At 49.7% G+C, this 22,702-nt stretch overlaps 7 protein-coding genes across 7 annotated transcripts; 4 read left to right on the top strand and 3 right to left on the bottom strand.

Annotated features, from left to right (window-relative positions):
* Positions 1 to 134: 134 nt before the first annotated feature.
* Positions 135 to 2,589, top strand: ABOM_004360 (putative MFS efflux transporter; the record flags this gene model as incomplete). The annotated part of the gene is made up of 3 exons (XM_022531490.1): positions 135 to 1,007; positions 1,082 to 1,347; positions 2,013 to 2,589. The coding sequence occupies 3 exons, from the start codon at positions 135 to 137 to the stop codon at positions 2,587 to 2,589; spliced, it is 1,716 nt and encodes a 571-aa protein (XP_022391454.1).
* A 662-nt stretch (positions 2,590 to 3,251) lies between these two features.
* On the top strand, positions 3,252 to 4,736 carry ABOM_004359 (AflR-like C6 transcription factor; the record flags this gene model as incomplete). The annotated part of the gene is made up of 2 exons (XM_022531489.1): positions 3,252 to 3,558; positions 3,622 to 4,736. The coding sequence occupies 2 exons, from the start codon at positions 3,252 to 3,254 to the stop codon at positions 4,734 to 4,736; spliced, it is 1,422 nt and encodes a 473-aa protein (XP_022391385.1).
* A 738-nt stretch (positions 4,737 to 5,474) lies between these two features.
* On the top strand, positions 5,475 to 6,163 carry ABOM_004358 (putative AflR-like C6 transcription factor; the record flags this gene model as incomplete). Its single annotated transcript, XM_022531488.1, has 2 exons — positions 5,475 to 6,057; positions 6,114 to 6,163. The coding sequence occupies 2 exons, from the start codon at positions 5,475 to 5,477 to the stop codon at positions 6,161 to 6,163; spliced, it is 633 nt and encodes a 210-aa protein (XP_022391386.1).
* A 242-nt stretch (positions 6,164 to 6,405) lies between these two features.
* ABOM_004357 (YbhB/YbcL family Raf kinase inhibitor-like protein) lies at positions 6,406 to 7,041 on the bottom strand (the record flags this gene model as incomplete). The annotated part of the gene is made up of 1 exon (XM_022531487.1): positions 6,406 to 7,041. The coding sequence occupies one exon, from the start codon at positions 7,039 to 7,041 to the stop codon at positions 6,406 to 6,408; it is 636 nt and encodes a 211-aa protein (XP_022391377.1).
* Positions 7,042 to 7,494: 453 nt separating this feature from the next.
* On the bottom strand, positions 7,495 to 10,356 carry acoC (aconitase family protein; the record flags this gene model as incomplete). Its single annotated transcript, XM_022531486.1, has 7 exons — positions 7,495 to 7,853; positions 7,923 to 8,109; positions 8,160 to 8,482; positions 8,541 to 9,081; positions 9,136 to 9,495; positions 9,544 to 9,726; positions 9,790 to 10,356. The coding sequence occupies 7 exons, from the start codon at positions 10,354 to 10,356 to the stop codon at positions 7,495 to 7,497; spliced, it is 2,520 nt and encodes an 839-aa protein (XP_022391378.1).
* A 1,703-nt stretch (positions 10,357 to 12,059) lies between these two features.
* ABOM_004355 (pleiotropic drug resistance family ABC transporter) lies at positions 12,060 to 16,747 on the top strand (the record flags this gene model as incomplete). The annotated part of the gene is made up of 5 exons (XM_022531485.1): positions 12,060 to 12,607; positions 12,663 to 14,175; positions 14,230 to 15,732; positions 15,786 to 16,249; positions 16,321 to 16,747. 5 exons carry the CDS (start codon positions 12,060 to 12,062, stop codon positions 16,745 to 16,747), a joined length of 4,455 nt encoding a protein of 1,484 aa, XP_022391379.1.
* A 4,655-nt stretch (positions 16,748 to 21,402) lies between these two features.
* Positions 21,403 to 22,581, bottom strand: ABOM_004354 (isocitrate lyase/PEP mutase family protein; the record flags this gene model as incomplete). Its single annotated transcript, XM_022531484.1, has 3 exons — positions 21,403 to 21,468; positions 21,532 to 22,013; positions 22,095 to 22,581. 3 exons carry the CDS (start codon positions 22,579 to 22,581, stop codon positions 21,403 to 21,405), a joined length of 1,035 nt encoding a protein of 344 aa, XP_022391380.1.
* Positions 22,582 to 22,702: the final 121 nt, after the last annotated feature.

Below are 22,702 nucleotides of genomic sequence, written 5' to 3'. Positions count from 1 at the left end.
GCCCTCAATTCTATAGCTGCTGATCTGGATGTAACCAGTTCCCAAATCAACCTAACTATAACCACATACATGGTACTTCATCCTTCTCACCAGTGCTCACTGAGGAATTTCATCTTTACTTAACCCTACACTATATGCAGATATGTCAAGGTTTAGCTCCCACCCTCACAGGCTCGTTCGCGGACCAAGCTGGCCGCCGCCCGGCCTATATCATCTGCTTTCTGATCTATATAACAAGCAACATCGCCCTAGCCCTACAGCATAGTTATCCCATGCTTCTGGTCCTCCGCGCGATCCAGAGTAGTGGTAGCAGTGGCACTGTGGCCTTGGCATCGGCCGTCGCTGCCGATATCATCACCTCCGCTGAACGGGGAACATACATGAGCATTACCTCCCTAGGGAATATCCTTGCACCAGCACTAGGCCCTCTCATAGGTGGTGTCTTGAGCGAGTATCTAGGATGGCAATCAATATTCTGGTTCCTAGCAATCTCATCCACCGTCTTCTTCATCCCTCTCGTGCTCTTCTTTCCAGAAACATGTCGGACCATTGTCGGTGACGGCTCAATCCCGGGGTCAAGATGGAACAAATCCATCCTCAATTGGTGGATCTCCAAACGTTCCTACGGAGGGCCTATTGCTACTCCTACCAACCCAGAGCCGGTCCTCCAAGCACAACTACCAAAACGAAAGATCAACCCCCTATCTACGATATTCCTTCTTTTCCATCTCCCAACTAGCCTCATCCTCATATCGAACGGCCTTGTCTTTGCAAGCTACTACGCTATAACAGCCGGTCTACCTTCCCAGCTCAGATCCATCTATGGTCTAAGTGACCTGAATATCGGCTTAAGCTTTTTCCCAATGGGCGCTGGTACCCTCCTAAGCGCAACAGTCAACGGGGTAATCGTAGACAGGAATTACCGGCGAATGATTGCGAAAGGCAGACAAGACATGGACTACTTTGATGTCGAGAAAGCTCGATTGGGAGTTGGGGGGCCAATAGCTGTACGCACATACACCCCCACAAGACCTTGTAGTCCGTTGACCACTCTTATTATTCTGTACTAAGATGAAGAAAGCTCCTAGCCCCCCTCCCGATTCTCCTCTACGCCCTCACGATATCAACAGCCAAGCCACCGCCCCTTACGCTAACCCTAGCACTCATCTTTACTATATCCTTCACCCTAACAGCCACGTACAACATCCTAAACATCCTTCTTGTGGACCTCCACTACACAACACCAGCAACAATAATGGCAACAAATAACCTCGTCCGATGCTTCCTAGGCGCAGCAGCAACAGCCCTTGTCCACCCCTGTATCCAGTACTGGGGCGCTAAGGCAACGTACTGTGGCGTGGCGGTGGTCGTACTAAGCGTCATCCCTTTGTTATGGATCGTGTGGACATGGGGTTTACAGTGGAGGAAGAGATGATGGTGTGTATTTACCTAGTACTATTGTGCAGCACAGCCCAATCACCGGGGTCTGGTTGAGGGCGTTTGGTCAGATTCGATCCGATCTTGTACGCCTCTTCTCGCGTTCCTTCTCTATATCCTATTCGTGAATTATGTTTTGTCCAATGGTTCTAGGTGGTCATTGCCCCAAAGCACAGATCAACTGTCCTGTTTGTCATGATTAATTGCCGTGGCTTCAACGTTACACATCGTGTGTTCGGTTTGATATGACAGGAACTGAGAGAGTAACTATAAGAGGATTGTGATGTCCAGTATACTCGTTCTGTCTTCCTGGTTATAGCAATGCATCAAACGTTAGGAACAATGTTATGCATTCTCTTATACCTTCTCTGGACTGGTGCAGTAGCCCAGATAAGTCCTCTGCCTCCGGATATCCCGATCTTGCAATTGCGATATCCTGAGACATCGTGGATATATCCCGGGGATACGATTTTGAAATCCAGTATGATTCTCACTCGACTATCCTTACCTTAGACGTGCGATAACATCTAACAGCTGATGCCAAACCAAGGAACAGCAGACTTACCTATAATAAGCACGGGCGGACTCAATCCCGAATTGACCTATCTCCTTCTATTCTTTGACTTGGACGTTGTTTACGACATGGACGCAACAGTCGCATTACACTGGTACCAGCCTGATATGGTTTGCGTTATGCCACGCAGCAGCCAGATGGATATATCTAAGGAGAATCGAATTTTGGAGAGAGAAGACGGATATTCCAATGGCGGGATCCTGGTCAACCAGAGCACGGGAGCTGAATACATCGCTCCACGACCACCACCTTTCTCGCACCATCGATATGTCCACCTCCTCTTCGTCCAAAAGACGGATTTCCAGTTCCCAAAGTGCTATTCCCATATCTTCCCGCCGACGGCAGAGGCGAGAGCGGGCTTCGATGTGCACCAGTTCGTAGCCGCCGCTAGGCTTGGTGCGCCCGTGGCCGGGAACTATTTCATGGTGGAGTACGATGGGCCCGTGATGAAGCCGACGGCTACGGCTAGTCCGACGACGACGTGGCTACGGTCTATGCTGTGCGAGGGTGCAAATCCCACGGGTTCGGCCGGGACAAAGGCATGTGAGATGGGAGGGAAGCTGCAGGTTGTGATGTAGGACGACAGGGTTGAGGGAGTGCGTGCGGAGAGTCTAGACAAGGGGCGAAGGGTGGATGCAGCAGCAGCTCCTCGTGATTGTGGAGTTCAGGCGATAGGCAGATTGATATGGAGTGACTTCTGCACTAGTCTTTGATCACGGTAGTACTGCACTGGCCACGAAGCTGATCCCTCAGGCTTGGCTATTCGAAACAGCGTTTAATCACACTACGGTGAGGCCCTAGGCATAAGGCCCTACGGCTAATGATTAATTCCAAATACCTGAAACTGCCGATGGGTCGTGGAACTTGGATAATGTAACCTGGATAAGGAACGAACTGCATCCCATTGCTACCTTGGTGCTGAACCTTGAGCCCATTGATACCTGAGGGCGCTGTGGAGAAGGTAGCAATGGGATGAACGGGTACCTCAGAAAGAAACTGATCGGCCGGTATATAGCATGCCGGACAGAAGACCCGAGAGTAGCTCACCGATCCAAACCCGGTGTTGGACCCAGTCGCCATGAATCGAGATAGATCGTCCAGAATGATTCCCGATCCGCTCCCCAAAAGTGTTAAAGTCCGCTCTACTTGCAATGCTTGTCAGCAAGCCAAAATCCGTTGTAGTCACGAGAGGCCATCATGTCGACGATGTCAGAAGCACAAGATAGATTGTATCTACAGCATGTCCCGACGCTTAGGAAGGCCCGCAAAGAAGAGGGACAGTGCGCAGGACGATTCCCTGGATTGTGCAATCTCAGATCACCCTCGGCATCAGACCAATCGAAGAGTTCGAAGTCCCAGGAAGAGGAAGGTCAAGCGGGACTCGGGGCAGAGAAGTGGGCATGATATAACAAATCCCCAGGAGGACGAGGAGGTTATCCTGGACGAAATCACCTTCAACGACTCCATTGTAGATGATATGTCTACCGAGGATACACGCCTACCAACCCCGCCATTCCTCGATACAGACAAATTGTCACTCTATGAGGGTATGTTTTATACCCCCTGTAGGAGAGGCAAGCTAACATGGATGACCGGTTTCTGCTATCCAGGCGCTGATACCATTGATCTATCCGACAACTGGCTACAGGAGTTTATATCTGGACAGTCCGCCGACTTGGCGCAGGACCGCAATTTTCTCGATGCTCTTGGTATAAATAATGCCGACACTGGCCTTACAGCCATTCCATCAAGCACAAAAGATCTTACCGGTTCTACTGGGACAATCGACGTGGCTTCCTTCGAACTGCAAGACCAGGTGCCACTGGGCGCGTATTATCCACCAGCAAGTGGCCACTCGGCCTATAGTGAGCCAACGACGGAAAGTGCGCAGGTAATGGCTGATATAGCGTCCCCTTATACAGCGTTTCTTAAAAGGGATTCGATAGCTTGGCCACAGACTGTACCGTCTTCAACTGAGAGTGATTCTGCTAGATTGCCTACTGCAAGCGATCATCTGAACCCACTAATCACAAGCAAGGGGCAACGACGCACCCACGAATATAGTCACTCATCGGAAGGTCCAGGGTTGGCTACGACTATTACAGCTCGCCAATATCAGTGTCAGTGCCATGATCATATTGCTCGAGATTTGATGCTGCTCAATATCAGCGCTTCTCGCACATGGCCAACAGTCACAATTGACTCGATCTTGAAATGCCAGCAGATCCTACAGCAGTTAACGGACACTATCCTCGAATGCGCCATTTGCTGCAAAACACGGGTAAACTTGCTCATGATAGTCGTTGTTAGTATCGATAGTCTAGTTACCGCACTCGAAACAATCACGTCCGTTGACAGTGGTGTTTGGGATGGCGTATTTGTCGAGTATCACGAAAGTCGCCTTCGGGAGTATGGACAGGAGGGTTTGAATGGGGCTGCTAGTCGTCGGTACAAGAACGCAAACTTTCATTTCAAAGCACAGGTAGAGGAATGTCCATTATTAGTGGGTGGGTTCCCAGTCCCATCGGAAGAGAAGTTTGCTTTTGTGAAGCAAGTTCTGCACGCGCGACTTTGCGGGTTGTCAAGTATCATCGGTCGGATACAGCGCTGTACTGAAGAAATATTAGCTCTTCCGTCATCATGGGGAAGATTGAGCATGATTACAGAGACAAATCGAAGGGTGCAGTCGGTTATGACGAAAATGAAACTCCCGGCGAAACGTTGAACCGGTACAAATTGTACCGTACAATATCTGGAGCTAACATCTTATTATAATTCATATTTCGTTCCATGTAATGATAATCTGTGCCTGCGTACCTGTGTATTCCTTTTGACCCCCCCCCCCCCCCCCAACATAAGCCATAAATGTTCGCACCCTGATAGTACGGTCTAGGTCATTCTGTGTATATGCGACTATGCTTGGTCTTTTGAATGACATTGCATTTTGAATAAAAATGGTAGGTGTCTAGACACCAGTCCGGATTGACCGCCACTCGGAGGGTAGGATAGTTGGGAACTATTGCTCTCCATTGTCAACTGCTGTGCGACCCTTTTACGGGTCTTAGGACGCGGGTGTGCCACGACGAACTGGCTCCGTACTGAACGGACCAACAGAGCTCCCTCGTTGACTTCGAGCTGACGAACCGTGAGGCGGCTATCAATTGAACCATCACATATTCGATAGAAAGTCGTATTTCTATTGGAGTAATTGAAGGTGATGTGCGCCCTTGTAAACGGAAAGTACCTTGAAGGGTATTCAAGCTTTAGGCTGACCTGCCCCTTTTTCCCGATGCAGTAACAGATGCATGGTAGGCTGCTGATTCACGCGACTGGGAGCCCGATGCCCAGAGGTATGTAGGGTGAGCATCTACCAGACAACCCTTGAGTTTTCTGACACCGAGACATCAACTTTGTTGGGCAAGGACAAGTGTGAGGACTAGTCCGCTATAACTGTCTCCCACAGATGGAACCCGAAAGCAGTTGTAGGTGTTCAATCGATGCCTTGCAAATTCTGACGGAGATCCGGAATGTAGACACGGTCGTGGAGTTTGAGACGATCCTGGACTTGGTCCAGCGCGTCTATGTGCAAGGACAAGCTATGCTGAATTGCAAAGATTGTCGCAAACTTCGGCCACAATCTTCCGCCGTCTTGACCATCCCTGCCCTTACCGATCATTGTCTCTCATTTTTTGAGGCCGTATGCTCAGCATATAGCATCACCCGCAAGAGTTGTCTTTTCGAAGCGAATATCCTTGCATTTGAGCAGCCTCTGCCCCAGTTTATCTGCATTCGAAGCAAGGTGCAACTGGGAGAAACAGATTTGGACGAAGCCGAGACTGGGATGTTAGTTCGAACCCTTCTGTGTCGCAATTCTATGAGGCTTCTCAGCCTACTAGAAGCTCTTCAGGGTATCCTCCGAACGCTTTCGACGGACACTACCCAGGTTCACCGAGCTGGGGCGGCAAACCTGCGGGCGTATGAGTCGTCCATCCAGTCAACCATGCACCGGTTCGTGGCATTCCTGGACCAGATAAAAGTTGAACAACGTACGTCATTGATTTCATGCCCATGTATGATAGGCTAATTGCACCAGTGGGCTAAGGAAATACCAAGGGGCAGTCACCTTGTCTGATCATCGTCCCAAGCGTATAATTCTGGAAGGCATTGTTAACTCGATTCGAGGCTAGTCACTTCTAGGTATGGTAATGGCATTATTAGGTAATGAAACAGTAATGAGAAGGATAGTACAAGAAGCAAAAGTATACCACTTCGTCGTATCGTCCCAGGCCCCACTTTTTTAACAGTATATGCTCCTTCTCTTGGTCCAGGAGATTGGCCAAGTGACTTTAGTGCCCGTGGTATGGGGATGCGCGGGACCATACAACAAGTACCGTCTAACTCGGCCAGGGGCGTTCGAAGTGCCCAACCCATTGACCCCATCCCACAACTTTGCCAATCATTGCTTTTGTAATCTGCTTTTGGCTGACTCGTTGGCTATGATCGAGCCAAATGGACTGGCTGAGGGCAACGATAGTAAAGATGTATCGATGGGCGCCGTGTCCTAAGGGCGGGGCAGGCCCGATGTATGAGCTTCCGAGTAGGTTTGGGACGTATCTCCATCCAGACCGAGTAACATGCTCTCTTGTGTTTCTGCCCTGCTCGGTATCGCTTGGGAGCACACCCGTAATCGTAGGTGGAATGGCATAGAACAGCCCATGCATGACAACGAAGCGAGGAATGGGCGGGTCGATATCCTCGGAGATCAGGATATACTCTTTGACTTCGACCTTGGGTGGAGGAGTCCAACGGAGTTCCGGGAAGCTACCATTGTTATCGGCAGCTAAACAAGTGTGGTGCGGTAGCATCGATGAGCCGGACGGTCCGCATTCTGTGGCTTCCAGCTGCATATTGGACAGTGGGAGGTTCTCAAAGGCTGAAGTCCGGATGATCTGTCCCGCATCATGACCACGAATGTGGTAGAGAAGCCGTCCCAGGAAATACTGTAAATAGAGTAGAATCCTTGTCACCATGTTTGACTATTGACAACTCAGAGAAGATAAGAGTAGACTTAAATCAGGAACACTAGTAACAGTACTAGTATAGAGGTATCAAGCATGAAAGCTATAGGTGACTGGTCAAGGTTTTATAAATAGAAAAGGAGCACCGGTGAGAAGATCAAGAACCGGAAGGAACAATTAACTGGAGGCTGGAACGGCCCGGTACCGGCCTCTCCTTCCATGCAGAGTACTACTAGTAGTTAGTAATAACGTCAACATGGTCATGCTGCATCTAGCACATAAGGCCTGTTGACAAAAGATATAGACAATACGTAAGTGAGAATAGCTGTTCAATGTTCTGTACCATTAAAGGGCTTGATTCTGGTTCCTACATTCTCGTTGGATTTGCAAGAATAAGAACACACGAAGAGTATACAGCTCCCCGCAAACGCCATGAATGTATAAATAGGCAACTTATTCGGACTTCTACCACTGCAGCTCGGGGTGTGAATCAGCGAGATTTGCAATGCCACGACCAGGTGTTAGACCCGAGGCCTTTCCCTCCATCATCGCTTCAAACAAGTTACGACCAAACTTCCTAAAGGCGGACGCGATACCACCATGATGAAAGAGCTCTCTCTCCATTGGACTGAGATTAAACCTGAATATTCTTCCATCCATGTTAATAGTGCTATCGTCGAAGTCAATCGCGATCTCTGCTCCATTCTCGACAGCTGCGTGGAATGATCTCTCTGGCACGGTAATGCCAAGGAGTCCAAGGTTTGGCATGTTGCGCTGAAAGATGAAAGCGAAGCTTTGGGCAATAACACACTTAACACCACACCCTGAGAAATGCGAATTAGAAAATAAAGGAAAAGGAACCATGGAAGAAGAAAGTATAAGGGTTGCAATACCTAGCAATGCCATGACAGCCTGTTCCCGAGATGATCCACAGCCAAAGGCCTTGCCGGCAACCACAACATTGAAACCCTCTTTAACGTGGTGACGGAACTCTGGGTGTGTATATCGCAAGCAGTGCTCTCCAGCTGCTTCGTTAGTCGCCATGTCAACCAAGAACTCAGCTGGTGCAAGCTTGAAAAGCTGTTAATTGACGGTGCTTATCTGATCCTCTTTAGAAGTCGACAACTTACAGCGTCTGTATCTATAAAATCTCCAAGGAGCTGGGCTTTTCCTGTTAGAACCTCATTCTTTATAACCTGTGGTGCAATCAGCATGCTTCCAATGGTTGGTTCCTTGTTCTGGATTTCACAGCAAGGCCTTGAAGGCTCGCTCGGCTCCACATATTCTACACTCTGGGTTAAGGCTTCTTCTGGGATAATAGAAGCTTCATTTTTTCGCAGCTTGTCCCATTTCTCTGCTTGGATAGCATCCAGAAGATAGGCAGGATCAGTGATCCTCATATCAAATGAGGATGCAGCAACAGTAGCAGCAGATCCGAGGTGTCCAATTGACCCTACATTGTAAAATCAGTATATACAAGTTCACCCTTGTCATGCAGTCTTGAACTGTACCTTTTCCCATTCGATTCTCGAAGTTCCGATTTTGCGATGACAGCCATACTTCACCTGGCGCTGCCTGGTCAGCAGACATGCCAACACAGTAGCTACATCCAGGGATGCCGATATCAAACCCCGCTTCCTCGTACACCTCAACCAGGCCGAGTTGGCGTAGTCGATATAAAATCGGCATTGAGCCGGGGACGATCTTCCTCTTGCCTTTTACAGATGGCCTCAGACCACCTTTTAGGCCCTGTTCAAGTACTAAGGCGGCCAGTATGAGATCTTCTTCGGCAGTGGTGCAGGCTCCAATAAAGCAACCGTCCAACTTCATGCCTTCACAATCAACAACCGGAACAACATCATCCGGCCGAGGATACTTTGCTATGAAGGATTGAACTTTGCTGAGATCAATTTCGTGAGTTTCAGCATATTGTGCATCGTCATCTGGCTTCATATAGATACTTGCGCTTTTGTGGCGTGGAATTTTGCGCTTTTGCATAAACTTTTGCGTTTGGATGTCCGGGACAAAGACTCCAGTAATACCACCAAACTCCTATCATATAGTTGAGTAGTGTACTTCATGGTTAGGGGTTGATGTGATCCATACTGCTGTCATGTTCGATATCGCAAACCGAGCGTCAGAGGACAGGTGTTCCAGTCCAGGCCCACTGTACTCCACAATCCTATCTGAGGCAATGCTATCCCTTTTCAGTTGTTGCAATATATAAAGGATTGTATCTTTTCCACCAATTCCCAACTTGGGCTTTCCAACCAGACGGATTTCGATAGATTCTGGGACTTTAAACCACGTCTCTCCGGTTACTAGTGGCAGTGTCACATCCGCAGCACCAAGGCCGATAGCCAGGCATCCAAGCGCTCCAGATGAACAGGTGTGCGAGTCCGACCCTACTACGAGCATGCCCGGCTGCGCTCGTTCACGATAGAACTCTGTGTGGAGAATTGTATACTATATGCGCTTACTAGTAGGTCACCGGGATTTCAACAGGGAACTAACATTCATCCCTTGGTATTCCGTCAACTTGAACACGCGCTTTGCTCTTTCACTCGCATCGATCAATGCCTGAACCTTTGGGGAACTGTTGACCCGAGGATCAACTACATGATCCCCAGCAAGCCAGAAGCGGTCATTGCGGAAGATTCCTGGCTTTCTAAGGCGGTTGTACGTTGACTCCATGCCCTGAAATGCCCTATGAGTGCGCTGGTGGCGAAGGGGAGAATAATACCTTCATCATGCACTTACTGCCCAAGAAGCCTCGGATGCAATCACCCAATCTACATCAACTCGTATCAGGTCACCTGGAGCTACCGACCCCCGCCGATCAATATCGTGCAATGAGAAGAGCTTCTCACTTAGGGTCATGCCCCTTCGGCCTCCAGGGCGGACAGGCAGTGGAGCGGGAAATGACTTGGCCCTGTCTGCCGAATTCAGCGACTCCCACCATGCCGACACCAGAAATAGAACCTCCGACTCTTGGTCCTCTGTAGGGTCGGTATGTTCCGTAAGACCTAACCCACCCAGCTCGGGACGTTGTGCACAGGTAATAAGGATATCGCCCAGGGCGTCGGATTCTCGGAAATGACCGTAATCACGAAGGGTGCCTTGTGCAATCTTAAGGTTCTTTAAGAGATTGCTGCTGCCTAATGACAACGTTCCTTCAATAAGCCTGTCAGATATTGCATTTTCTGTATGCTTACTAGAGGATGCGCTTCTCAGAAACATACTCTTCGCATGTTCGATCCTAATCTTCCGTACATCCTCCAGGATCTCGTAAAGGTGACTTAGACTCGTCCTACTCTTCTGAGACATGTTCGGCTGTCGTGGCTATGGAATGCTTTAACAGGTGGTAAGGGACAGAAGATTATTAGCAGTCGGCATGTTATAGGGTGAAGTCTGATACGTCACTTCAGCAATTCCTAGGATACTAGCACTAGTAGTACCATGCTAAACCTAGACACTGTAGAGTAAGCCTAAGGCACATGCAAACTGCCTTGCGACCGCACAAGACTACAGAGTAGAATTCAGCATTTTTCTTTTTCAAGAAGGTTAACCGCTCGATGAAGGGGCGAACAAAGGAGGTGTTGGTGCAGACATCCGACCCGTGGGCAACTCTCTATCCGTACTTCTGATTAAGGAGGAACAACTTCCTACCAAGAAGAACAGGAAAATAAAATAATAAATTACGGGTATACCCCGCATGTAAAATACCCCATTCATCGGAGCTTTTAAACTTAATGTTACGAGGTGGATGCAACCCATGAGAAGTTAACAGGCTTACCAAGTTACTAGTTTTGCCCGAGATCGATTTTCTCTCTCGAAGTGTCGTACTAGTAGAACAAGTAATAGGATATAAACGATATTGGTGTCCCCGTTCGGCAACGGCCCATGCTGTTGACATTTGCTTTGATTGTTTGTACCGCGGTGGGGACCTGCAATATAAGGCAAGAATAAGGTACGGAGGACGCTGTCAAACTGGAGCCCGATGACCAACATTAACCCAACACGGTTTAGCTCCGGAACAATTCTGGGTCTGGAGTGGGGACCGTCCCAATACGAGGTCAATACGAAACCAATGAACGTTCTATTATCTTACGTAGGATATCACCTTGGACCATACAAATACCACCGTTGGTGGAACAGAGAAAGGCGTTGGACAGGGTTGTGTCGTGTTTACACTCGTAGCTCCCTGCGATTCTTGCCAGGTCATCCTTACAGAAGGGGTCTGAGCTGGATAGAGGGATAATGAATCAGCACAAACAAAAAGGAAAGATCCCGAGACGGAACGCAATACGTACCGAGTCGTGTGTAGTACCAAAGGTTCCTCGCAATCTGGAAGTTAATAACCCGGTCCGGTGAGAGAGTACCAGATTCAGACAGGTACACTGATCGAGCTGCGACCCACTCGAGAACAAAGATTGATATGCCATAGCTCCGGAGTAGACTACTCGTAGCTTCCGCAGGGAGCATCCTCGCACATGACTTAGTGACCACATCAATGAACGTGAACCAAACGGTAACGGCCTATCGGTTCCCCATGCCAAGGACCTGAGAGTCGCACTTTCCAAACGCTACAAAGGCACATGGTACAATGATCTCTCGGCCATGGACCGGCTCGGCTACTGTCTTTTCCTATCCCCTACCCTCACTCCTCTGTCCGTGTTATGCTTTCCTGGTCGGATGTCGTTTCTCCCGTATTCCGTTATTCCGTGTCACTATACTTTCTTATATGGCGTCAAACTTTGCCTCCCCGTTGTTTACTCAGCCCTGATTATTTTGTTTTAGTCGTTGTCCCTTCCTGCTTTGCTTCCTTCCTGCCTGTTTTCACTGCAGTGTCTCTGTCTCTGAGTACACGTTCTGCCATCTCTTCTTCCCCCTATTTCTCGAACTGTGTGTTGGTATCACATGTGGTATTATGATAAGCTGTCGGTGTAGTCTCCGTGATCGCACTACGAAGCACTGTGGGCCTTTCGTTAACACCTACAACGTCCGTTGAACCCTCAACGACATCGAACATGGCACGGCCTGGCGGCGAAAGCTCACTGCATCGCCATACCGGCACGCGTGTGGACCAAACCACCGGGTCCGCGGTTGACAAAGCAGAAAGCTCGGATACAATTGAAGCTGACTCGGAGGATGGCATCGAGCAAGCTGGGCAGACCAAGATTACTGCATTGGCACGAACCTTGTCGCGTATCTCTCAGGCACATGGCGGCACCGAGGGATTGAACCCATTTCTGGATAACAGTGACCCCGAATTGGACCCGAACTCGGACCAATTCAACTCTCGCAAATGGACCAAGAACCTCTTGCACGTAACCTCGCGTGACCCTGAGCGCTACCCCCGTCGCACTGCGGGAGTCTCGTTTCGCAACCTCAACGCATTCGGTTACGGAACGGCGGCTGATTATCAGGCTACTGTATCAAATGTCTGGCTCAAGGCAGTGGGTTGGCTCCGAGGCCTTTTCGGAAATGGGAACAAAGTTCGAATTGATATTCTGCGCAACTTCGAAGGCTTTGTCAACAGTGGGGAAATGCTAGTGGTTCTGGGCCGACCTGGGAGGTAAGCGGCTTTTCTCCGCCGAGCGCTGTCAACGGACTAACTTTAATATCTGTAGTGGTTGCTCGACCTTCCTGAAGACCATCGCTGGTGAAACCCATGGGCTATGGCTCGACGAAGGAACCGACATTCAATACCAAGGGATCTCATGGGACGAAATGCATAGTCGATTTCGGGGAGAGGTGGTGTACCAGGCAGAAACAGAGATCCACTTTCCCCAACTCACTGCTGGAGACACCCTTCTTTTTGCGGCACGCGCACGGGCACCAGCAAACAGACTCCCTGGTGTGAGCCGTGATCAATATGCGACCCATATGAGGGACGTTGTCATGGCCATGTTAGGTCTTAGCCATACCATGAACACACGAGTAGGAAACGAGTTCATTCGGGGTGTCTCAGGAGGCGAGCGCAAAAGAGTTAGCATTGCGGAGACTACACTATGTGGTAGCCCCCTGCAATGCTGGGACAACAGCACGCGAGGATTGGACAGTTCGACTGCTCTCGAATTTGTCAAAAACCTACGTCTATCTACGGACTACACTGGATCCACAGCCATCGTGGCAATCTACCAGGCGAGTCAGGCTATCTATGATGTATTCGATAAGGTCATTGTCCTCTACGAAGGCCGCCAGATATATTTCGGCGGTGCGCGCGACGCGAAACGGTTTTTCATCGAAATGGGCTTTGACTGTCCGGAGAGGCAGACTATCGGAGACTTTCTAACATCCCTCACCAGTCCGACAGAGCGGCTGGTTCGTAAGGGGTATGAGCACCTGGTCCCTCGTACACCAGACGAGTTTGCGGCGCGATGGAGGGACAGTCTAGAAAGGAAGCAGCTCTTGACAGACATTGAGGTATTTCAGCGTGAGTTCCCCTTAGGAGGACACAAAAAGGAGGAATTCAGTCGTTCTCGAGCTGCGGAGAAGGCCAAGAACACCAGGGCTTCCTCCCCTTATACCTTGTCATATTGGATGCAGATCCGGCTTTGCCTTCAACGAGGGTTTCTACGTCTCAAGGGCGATATGAGCATGACGCTATCAACGGTAATCGGTAATAGTATCCTAGCACTAATCATCTCGAGTGTTTTCTACAACTTGGATAACACTACAGAGAGTTATTTCTCACGGGGCGCATTGTTGTTCTTTGCCATATTGCTGAATGCCTTTGCTAGCGCCCTTGAGATGCTTACTCTATGGCAACAACGACCAATTGTGGAAAAGCACGATAAATATGCACTTTACCACCCATCGGCTGAAGCAATCAGCTCCCTAATTGTGGATCTTCCAGCCAAGGCACTAGTTTCCGTGGTATTCAACTTGATTCTTTACTTTATGACGAACTTGCGTCGGACACCGGGGCATTTCTTTGTGTTCTACTTGTTCTCCGTGACAACAACGTTAACTATGTCCAACGTGTTTCGCTGGATCGCTGCAATTTCTCGGTCCTTGGCGCAAGCAGAAGTTCCTGCTTCAATATTTATGATGATACTGATGATCTACACGGGGTTTACTATTCCGGTCCGGGATATGCGCCCTTGGTTTCGATGGCTCAATTACCTCAATCCAATAGCAGTAAGTTTCTGGATCGCCGTCTCATGTGAATTGCACATTTTTTGCTAAAACCAGCGAAAACAGTACTCGTTTGAGTCCCTCATGATCAATGAGTTCGCCGGCCGTGAATTCCCATGTGCAACATATGTGCCTTCCGGTCCAGGGTATGAGAATACGCCTCTAGACTCGAAGATTTGCTCTGGAAAGGGCGCTGTGGCAGGCCAGGATTATATAGATGGTGATCGATATCTCGAAGTGGCGTTCGAATACTATCCCTCGCACCTATGGCGTAATTTCGGTATTCTTCTGGGATTTCTCTTCTTTTCGCTGTTGGCTTATATTGTCTCCAGTGAGCTTGTGCGGGCGAAGCCCTCGAAAGGAGAGATCCTGGTATTCCCTCGTGGTAAAATACCCGCTTTTGCAAAGAAGGTCCATCGGGAAGCGGATCCAGAAGATGTTCTCACCTCAGAGAAGCTGAAGGTTGGCAATGAGCAGGATGATCATGTCGGCGCCATTGTCAAACAAACATCGATATTCCATTGGCAGGACGTTTGCTATGATATCAAAATCAAGGGTCAGGACCGCCGAATCTTAGATCACGTTGATGGGTGGGTTAAACCAGGGACTCTCACAGCCCTAATGGGTGTGACCGGAGCTGGTAAAACCTCTCTCCTCGATGTTCTGGCCAATCGGGTGACTATGGGGGTGATCACTGGTGAGATGCTAGTGGACGGGCGCATGCGTGATGACTCTTTCCAGCGCAAAACAGGTTATGTACAGCAGCAGGACCTGCATTTAGAGACAAGTACTGTTCGGGAGGCCCTTGTTTTCAGTGCCCTGCTCCGCCAGCCCGCAAGCACCCCACGGAAGGAAAAGCTAGCATATGTAGAAGAGGTTATCAAGATGCTCAATATGGAAGAGTATGCTGAGGCGGTTGTTGGAGTCCTTGGTGAGGGTCTCAATGTTGAGCAGCGCAAGCGGCTGACGATCGGAGTCGAGATTGCAGCCAAACCGGATCTTCTACTTTTCTTTGACGAGCCTACCTCGGGCTTAGATAGCCAGACTGCGTGGTCTATATGCTCACTCATGCGAAAGCTTGCCGATCATGGCCAAGCCATTCTATGTACAATCCACCAGCCCTCAGCTATCTTGATGCAGCAGTTCGATCGGCTACTATTCTTAGCAAAAGGGGGCAAGACTGTCTATTTTGGCGACCTGGGCCCCAATATGGGAACCCTAATTAAGTATTTTGAGGAGAAAGGCTCAGCAAAGTGCCCATCAAATGCCAATCCTGCTGAGTGGATGCTTGAAGTCATAGGCGCAGCCCCTGGCTCTCGAGCCGACCAAGACTGGTCAGAGGTTTGGAAACAGAGCCGTGAGCGTGCTCAGGTACAACAGGAACTACTGCAGATGAAACAGGAACTTCTGCAACGACCGCTACCCCCTCGAACAGCCGGATATGGAGAGTTTGCGATGCCACTGCCGGCACAGTTCATGATTTGTCTCCAGCGAATGTTCCAGCAATACTGGCGCTGCCCGTCATACATTTATGCCAAGGCCGCCATGTGTACAATTCCGGTAGCTCTCCCCCTTAAGATCATTCCTGATTATTGGCCACTGACATGGACTAGCCCTTGTTTATCGGCTTCACGTTCTGGAGGGAGCCCACTAGTATTCAAGGCATGCAAAATGAGATGTTTTCCATCTTCATGCTGCTTGTCATCTTCCCCAATCTGGTTCAACAAATGATGCCATATTTTGCGATGCAGCGCTCCTTATACGAAGTGCGGGAACGTCCGTCGAAAGCCTACTCATGGAAAGCATTCATGCTTGCAAGTGTAATCGTTGAGCTCCCGTGGAACATGCTGATGGCCGTACCTGCATATTTCTGCTGGTATTACCCTATTGGCTTGTTCCGCAACGCCTATCCGACAGACTCGGTAACAGAGCGTGGTGGCACGATGTTTCTTCTCGTCTTGATCTTTATGCTGTTCACGTCCACATTTACCTCGATGATGATTGCAGGCATCGATCATCCGGAAACTGCTAGCAACATCGCTCAGATGATGTTTTCACTGTGTCTCATCTTTTGTGGGTATGTGAATTCCTTGGGGAATCGACAGTATAATGCTCTACAGTGACAGCTAACCTGGCATTGTGATCTAGTGTTCTTGCCAATCCATCTACCCTCCCTCGGTTCTGGATATTCATGTGGCGCGTATCACCGTTTTCCTACCTTGTGGCTTCTGTCATGACAGCTGGGATTGCTGGAGCCCCAGTCCAGTGCTCGGATATTGAGGTGCTTCATATACCACCCCCCGGAGGCCAAAGTTGCTCGAGCTACCTCGAAGCGTTTACCAAGATGGCGAAAAGCACCTTGCTCAACCCCGAGGCCGACAGCGACTGTCAAGTATGTACCATGTCCACGACGGATCAATTCCTGGCGGGGGTGAATATTAAAGCCTCGGAGCTGTGGCGCAATGTCGGGATCTTGTTTGTGTATATCGTGTTCAACACGGCAGCGGCAGTCTTTTTGTACTGGCTGATCCGTGTACCGAAGAAGAGGGCTCTCAAAAAGGCCAAGAAGGAATGAGAGGCCGAAGAAACAGAGGCTGCGAGAGGGGGGTGGCTGTATGATCTATCGTTGAATGACTAGTCAATGTATGCTGCTAGAGGAGGTCATTGAGGGTACTAGATCTGCCTACTAGTATTAGATCTGCCCAATTGCTTATTCTATGTTCTACGCGATGTCTTTAGTGAAACAACACCGAAATCAACATTAGTTTGCTACCTATCCAGGTTATTTCACCTACCATTTCATTGAGGGAGGCGGGGTGTTTGGATGTCCGTACATATGATGTTATTTTTGATCTGGTGGCAATATGTATAGAGAGAGATATGCTGGAGTATGCAATACTGGTCGCGCATCGTAACAATATATATATCCGGGGTAAGTTACAAATGCCCCACTCAAACATATCTCAGGTAGTTAACACTTAAATGTAGCATACAATCTAGTTGACCGATGCACAAGGTTCTTTCAATATTATTAGTATTACTAGTAGTGAATTCACGCTACTATCTATCTTATTGGGTTACATGTCGAGCCAAACCGGCTCTTTGCCGCCCAACTCTTCTGCCGAAGCCCAGCCACACCATACCCCATTTGGAAGTCTTGATGGTGCGCCCAACGAAGTACAGATCTGATACCTGATATATCAGGCACTGATATTCTCATGACTCCGCTCCGGAAGCTATGACGCATTTCAGGATACGCTCGAAATCGTGTGTACTCCGTACTACTAGTACACTCCGCTGGCTGATGGATCATGAGCTGATCCCTGCGGTATATGGACTCTGGTCCAGACACTCAGGGTGAAACGACAACTTTGCCCGGTGGGCTGAGCAAGGTGAACTTCAATCCCCGATTTTCCCTGATAATCTAGGTAGTCTATCTTATGTGCAGATGAAGCGTCTCAGCCACAGGGACACAGGAACCCGTCTCACCGCAGTTCTTGCGGTGTAGAAGGATGAGCTTCCCTTCCGCTGGGCTTTTTTAGAGAAATCTAACTTTAACTAAAAAAAAAAAAAGGAAACCAAGGAAAAAAAGAAATCATAAAAACAATATTTTTTTTTTCTCTTTTCCTGTTTTCTTTTCTTACTGACAGGAACATAAGCAAAGTGACAAGAGCATGACTCGTGAAGATGGTGGTCAGCCGGAAAGATTCCAGCGTGGTTCTGGGGCAGGGTTTCGGGTACTGGAACTGAGGGGCCGGGCTGCCGAAAGCCAATAACTACCCTCAATGGCCGGCCACTGGTGGTCACGCTGTGTACCGACGGTATTTTATCAGGTATTTTGGGGGCGGTAGAATGGTGGACTGAAATGGATACCTGAGGTCCGTTTCGGAATCTTCCCTCTCCTCGTCCGTCGTCTTGTCAGGACCTCATGGTCTTCCACTATCTATTATTATCAACCTTCTCAAGTCGATCTGTCTCCCCTCCCTGGACGCTATTTATAATGTCGCGCGTTTAATGACAGGAGCACAATGATTCTCTGTGGGATAAACGCAAGGTGACTGCGGCAGCGAGGATCTCTCGCGTTACGATTCCTGAACGGGACAAGAGTCAGAGAGAAGGATGCATTCATGCGTCAATCCATTGGGACGGGCGAAAACGCCCCAAACTGTCAGCCACTGAGCGAGAGCGATGGACATTTGATCCCGCCCTTTCCAGTTATCCCCTGCAGACGACTCCATCACCGTCGATGCCTGGAATTGGTTCGCTTCCAGTTACAATCGGGGAAATGAAAGCTGATGGGCTCGATAAGACTTCCTTTCCCCACGAGTCCGTCACCGTGGATTGTGGGTACGACGGACTGGTCGTGCATGGACTAATGCATTTTTGGCTTTCTTAGCAGCACTGCCCGAGGGTACTGGCACTGAGGCTGATTTGGCCTTTGGCTGCACTCCGCGCAAAAATCTCCCTTCATTCCAAATGATCCCTGACTTGTTCGTTTTCTTTTTTTTTTTTTTTCCTCCATTCGGTTGCCTTCATGAATACATCTCTGGGAGGATTCGCGACCGGCAACTGCAGTGCATCCTCTTTTTTGACAATATGCACGTGGAAACGCGGCTTTGAAAGCCAAAACTGTCGTTGACGACAGCAGATCCTGGAATGGAATCTTCCGAAGTCCTTTCCTAAATTCATTCCAGACTGACAGCGCGTGAGGCTCTCTTAGGTTGGATCATTCGTGTCCAATCATTTGCCCTAATGGCAAGCATTCGGAGCTATCATTATGGCGGTTCCTCCACCCCTAATCGTGAACCACGAGGGCACCCACCCTTGTAGCCGAACAGCCACTTGTTCGACTCCTGTCGGATTCGCTGCAAAAGTAATTAAACAGAAATAAAATTGCTGAAAAAGGGGGGAGGAAAAATGCTACGAATGGTCCATCCGAGTAGCCCCGGTCTGCGCCAAATGACCATTCCCGACCGCTGCAGGGGCGGCGCTTCCCATCAGTGTCGGAGTACGTATTTCCACTCGATGACGATCACTTTTTTTGGACGGTTTGGTTTTCAGAGGATTTGCGGCTCTACATCAGCCATTCAGGATCGCCGATCGTCATCTATTTTCTCAGCTTGGTTCTGGCTTTGCCCGGGCACCCAAGGTGAAAACACATGCTGGTCGAGGTTCTCAGCTGGAAATAAAAATGCGTGATCGCCCAGAATTATGACGCTTGGTGTTGTTTCCTTCTCGATCAACTCCCCCCATCTATCTGTTATCCCAGCAAGAAAGCATTACCGGAACCCGTGGACGATGGACGACCCCAACTCTTTTACCGACCCTCAACATTCCACCACCCAGGACTACGAGCTCTTCCCAGACCCAGACTCATTCGCTGATCCTGTGCTTTGCCAACGCACTGCTGAGATCCAACGCCAGATATCCCATGTTGACCACACCATGAAGACTTCGTGGCTTCCCTCGCCCATGTCTCTATCGACCCCAAGCGTGCACCTAGATCAAACCAGTTCACCTTACAGCATGGAGGCCAGAGCCTATCCTATGGTGTCTGACGTCTCCCCACCCTTTGGTGGTGGCTATTCATCCACCAAAGCTGAAAGTCCTCCAAGCAATAATTGGGGAAACATGGGATGCTACATGTCCCCGCCTTCCAGCTGCGCGGATTCAATGCTGCCGCCACTCGATCATTGGGGCTCTTGCTCCCCAGGCCCTTCTGTGAATGTCGAGCCCTCCGTCGCTCCATCTCAGATTGTGCAGAACTATCCTATGCCCATACCGATCGCTGAACTCGAACTCGATGCTCCACTTGACCCTGAACTCGATGCTCAGCTCGACGCGGAACCCATACCAGCCAACGAACCAATCCCTATGCATAGCCATAACATGTACGAACACAGCCAACTAGACCATGCCAGCGACACACTCAGCTATCTCGGCGCAGGACAAGCCCCTAACCAGGACTCATTGGCCTTGCCTAGTCCCCCACGTGTGCCGGCAAACACGCACGCTGGTCAGAGAGAGGCAACGCGCTACAATAACGGCAGGCAGAAGGGTTCCCGCAAGAGGGAACCTCTTACCTCCAATTCTATCCGCGTTTCTCGGACGTCCTCCAAATCAAAGACCGAGAAAGGCACACGGCCCCGTCGTACCTTTGTTTGCACCTTCTCCCGCTATGGATGCACTAGCTCCTTTGCCTCTAAGAATGAGTGGAAGCGACACGTGACATCACAGCACGTCCAGCTAGGATTCTATCGCTGTGATGTGGGCCAGTGCAATATCAACAATGCGACCAAAGCCAGGCCCATGAGCTGCACCAATGATTTCAATCGCAAAGATCTTTTCACCCAGCACCAACGTCGGATGCACGCACCCTGGGCCAAGTCCAACCAAGCCACTGAAGAGGAGAAGCAACAATTTGATGCAGACCTCGAGGCGGTGCGCATTCGATGTTGGCATGAACAACGCCGAGCGCCCCCTCGCAGCGCATGTGGGTTTTGCGGAGAGGAATTCGCTGGCTTTGAAAGCTGGAATCAGCGGATGGAGCATGTCGGTCGCCACTACGAGAAGGGTGATATCGCCCTGGACTCGGAAAAAGAGGACATTGCCCTCCGCGACTGGGCTGTCCAGGAAGGAATCTTGTCCTGGAGTGGCGGCAGGTGGAAAATCGCCTCTCGCCGTTAGAAGTAATGAGCTTTTCTTTTGCTGTTCTTTGCATTGTCTGCATTCATGGTTACAGCCTTTTCTTGCATCACGTTTTCACTTTAATAGCGCACGGCGGTGTATTGGCATGATTGATGACGGATATCCTGTATTTGATAAGTCTTGCTTTGTGTTTTTGATGTAGCCTTTTTGTTTTCTGTGTTGATTTGGACGCCCCACATGCTATATTGCAAAATACCCATGAGCACTTAGGATTTAATGGATGTACCTGGTATTTCACGATGGCGCGCAGACAAGTACATAGATATCTAGATTGCACCTAGCTTCGAGCTAATCTATGGGTCGTTGGATTATGATCCGATTGAGGGTCCTTATATTGGCATCTGTGTTTACTGTAATCTAATCGAATGTTTCCCGGAAATGAGCTAAGGAAGGGGAGGGCAGTATTTTGACTCCACGATGGGGAACGCGTGTCAATCTAGAATACACACGGTTACTCACGATCAGCTATGTTGAATCGTACGTATCCTATTGTTAAACACATCCAAAGCTACGCGATCCCCACTACACGTTTCCATTCCCATTTCCCACCAATCCATTCTCATTATACTCATACTTCGCTTCCTGATCCTAAGTCACCGTTAGTAAACATCCTCAAAAGGAAGCTCACCACGAAACCCTAAGTGGACTTACCCAATACTTATTAAACCCGACCCCCTCACAAACTTCCGCATAGCCCAGAATCATTGGCGGTGCCCCAGTAGTCATACTCCTCTTCAACGCCTCCAGCGTCTCGCGAATACTTTTCAGCTTGGCCGCCACAAGGGTCCACGGATACGCGACAGCTGAAAACCCGAGCTCAGCCAGATCCTTGGCTGACAGGTTCTCCGTCAGCCCGCCCTCAATAATATTCGCAAAGACAGGCAATTGTAGCTCCTGGACACATTTCTGCATCGCCTCGCGATCGGGCAATGCCTCGACGAAGACGGCGTCTACTCCGATGCGCTTGAATTCCTTCGCCCGGGTCATGGCCTCCTCCCATCCGTGGATTAGAGAGTCAGTACGCGCCAGAACGAAGATATCTTGGCCGTTGTTACGGGCGTCAACGGCCGCTTGGATGCGGGCGTAGGCTTCGCCTCTGGAGACAACAGATTTGCCTTTGGTGTGACCGCAACCTAAGCATCTCGTTAGTCTCTGGATCTACGCTCACCCCTCCTCATCGACTACAGCAAACAGCAAGAAATGGGGAGACATACGTTTCGGCCACGTCTGATCTTCGATCATAACCCCAGCCGCACCAGCAGCCGCGAAGCTCTCTACCGTCCTCTTGACATTCATTGGACTTCCGTACCCGGTATCCCCATCTGCCATCACAGGAATATCCGTCGCGCGCACGGCCTCCTGGATCTTGTCACACATTTCCGCCATCGCAATGTACCCCGTGTCCGGGAGGCCATAGGAACTGGCTACGGCATAGCCGGCCAAGAAGACAATGGGGAAGCCGGCTTCCTGCACGAGGCGCGAGGAGAGGCCATCGTAGGAGCAGGCGTGGGCGATAATCTTCGTGGGGTCGGAGTGCGCCTCAAGCATCATGGTGCGGAGGGCGGAGGCTTGAATGGAGGGGATCTTGCCCCGGACATTCTTGAGGGTGAGAGTTTGGTCTCTGGCGGCATCTTTGCTTGATTGGTTTGTTGGGCTGGTGGTGAAGGTGAAGGGGTAGGGGGTTGTTTGGGTGAGAGTCATTTTGAACAAGTAGATGATGCGGAATTGGTCACTGTAATGCTATGTGCTTTGACTTCTGTGATGATGGATTGAGACGAAGGGTGGGCAATTGTGGTCCTTATATAGCGCTTTTTCTTTTGGA

Source organism: Aspergillus bombycis (assembly GCF_001792695.1).
Source record: "Aspergillus bombycis strain NRRL26010 chromosome Unknown contig00021, whole genome shotgun sequence".
NCBI lineage: Eukaryota > Fungi > Ascomycota > Eurotiomycetes > Eurotiales > Aspergillaceae > Aspergillus > Aspergillus bombycis.
Note: the sequence above shows the minus strand (reverse complement) of the source record. Positions and strands in the feature narration are given on the sequence as shown.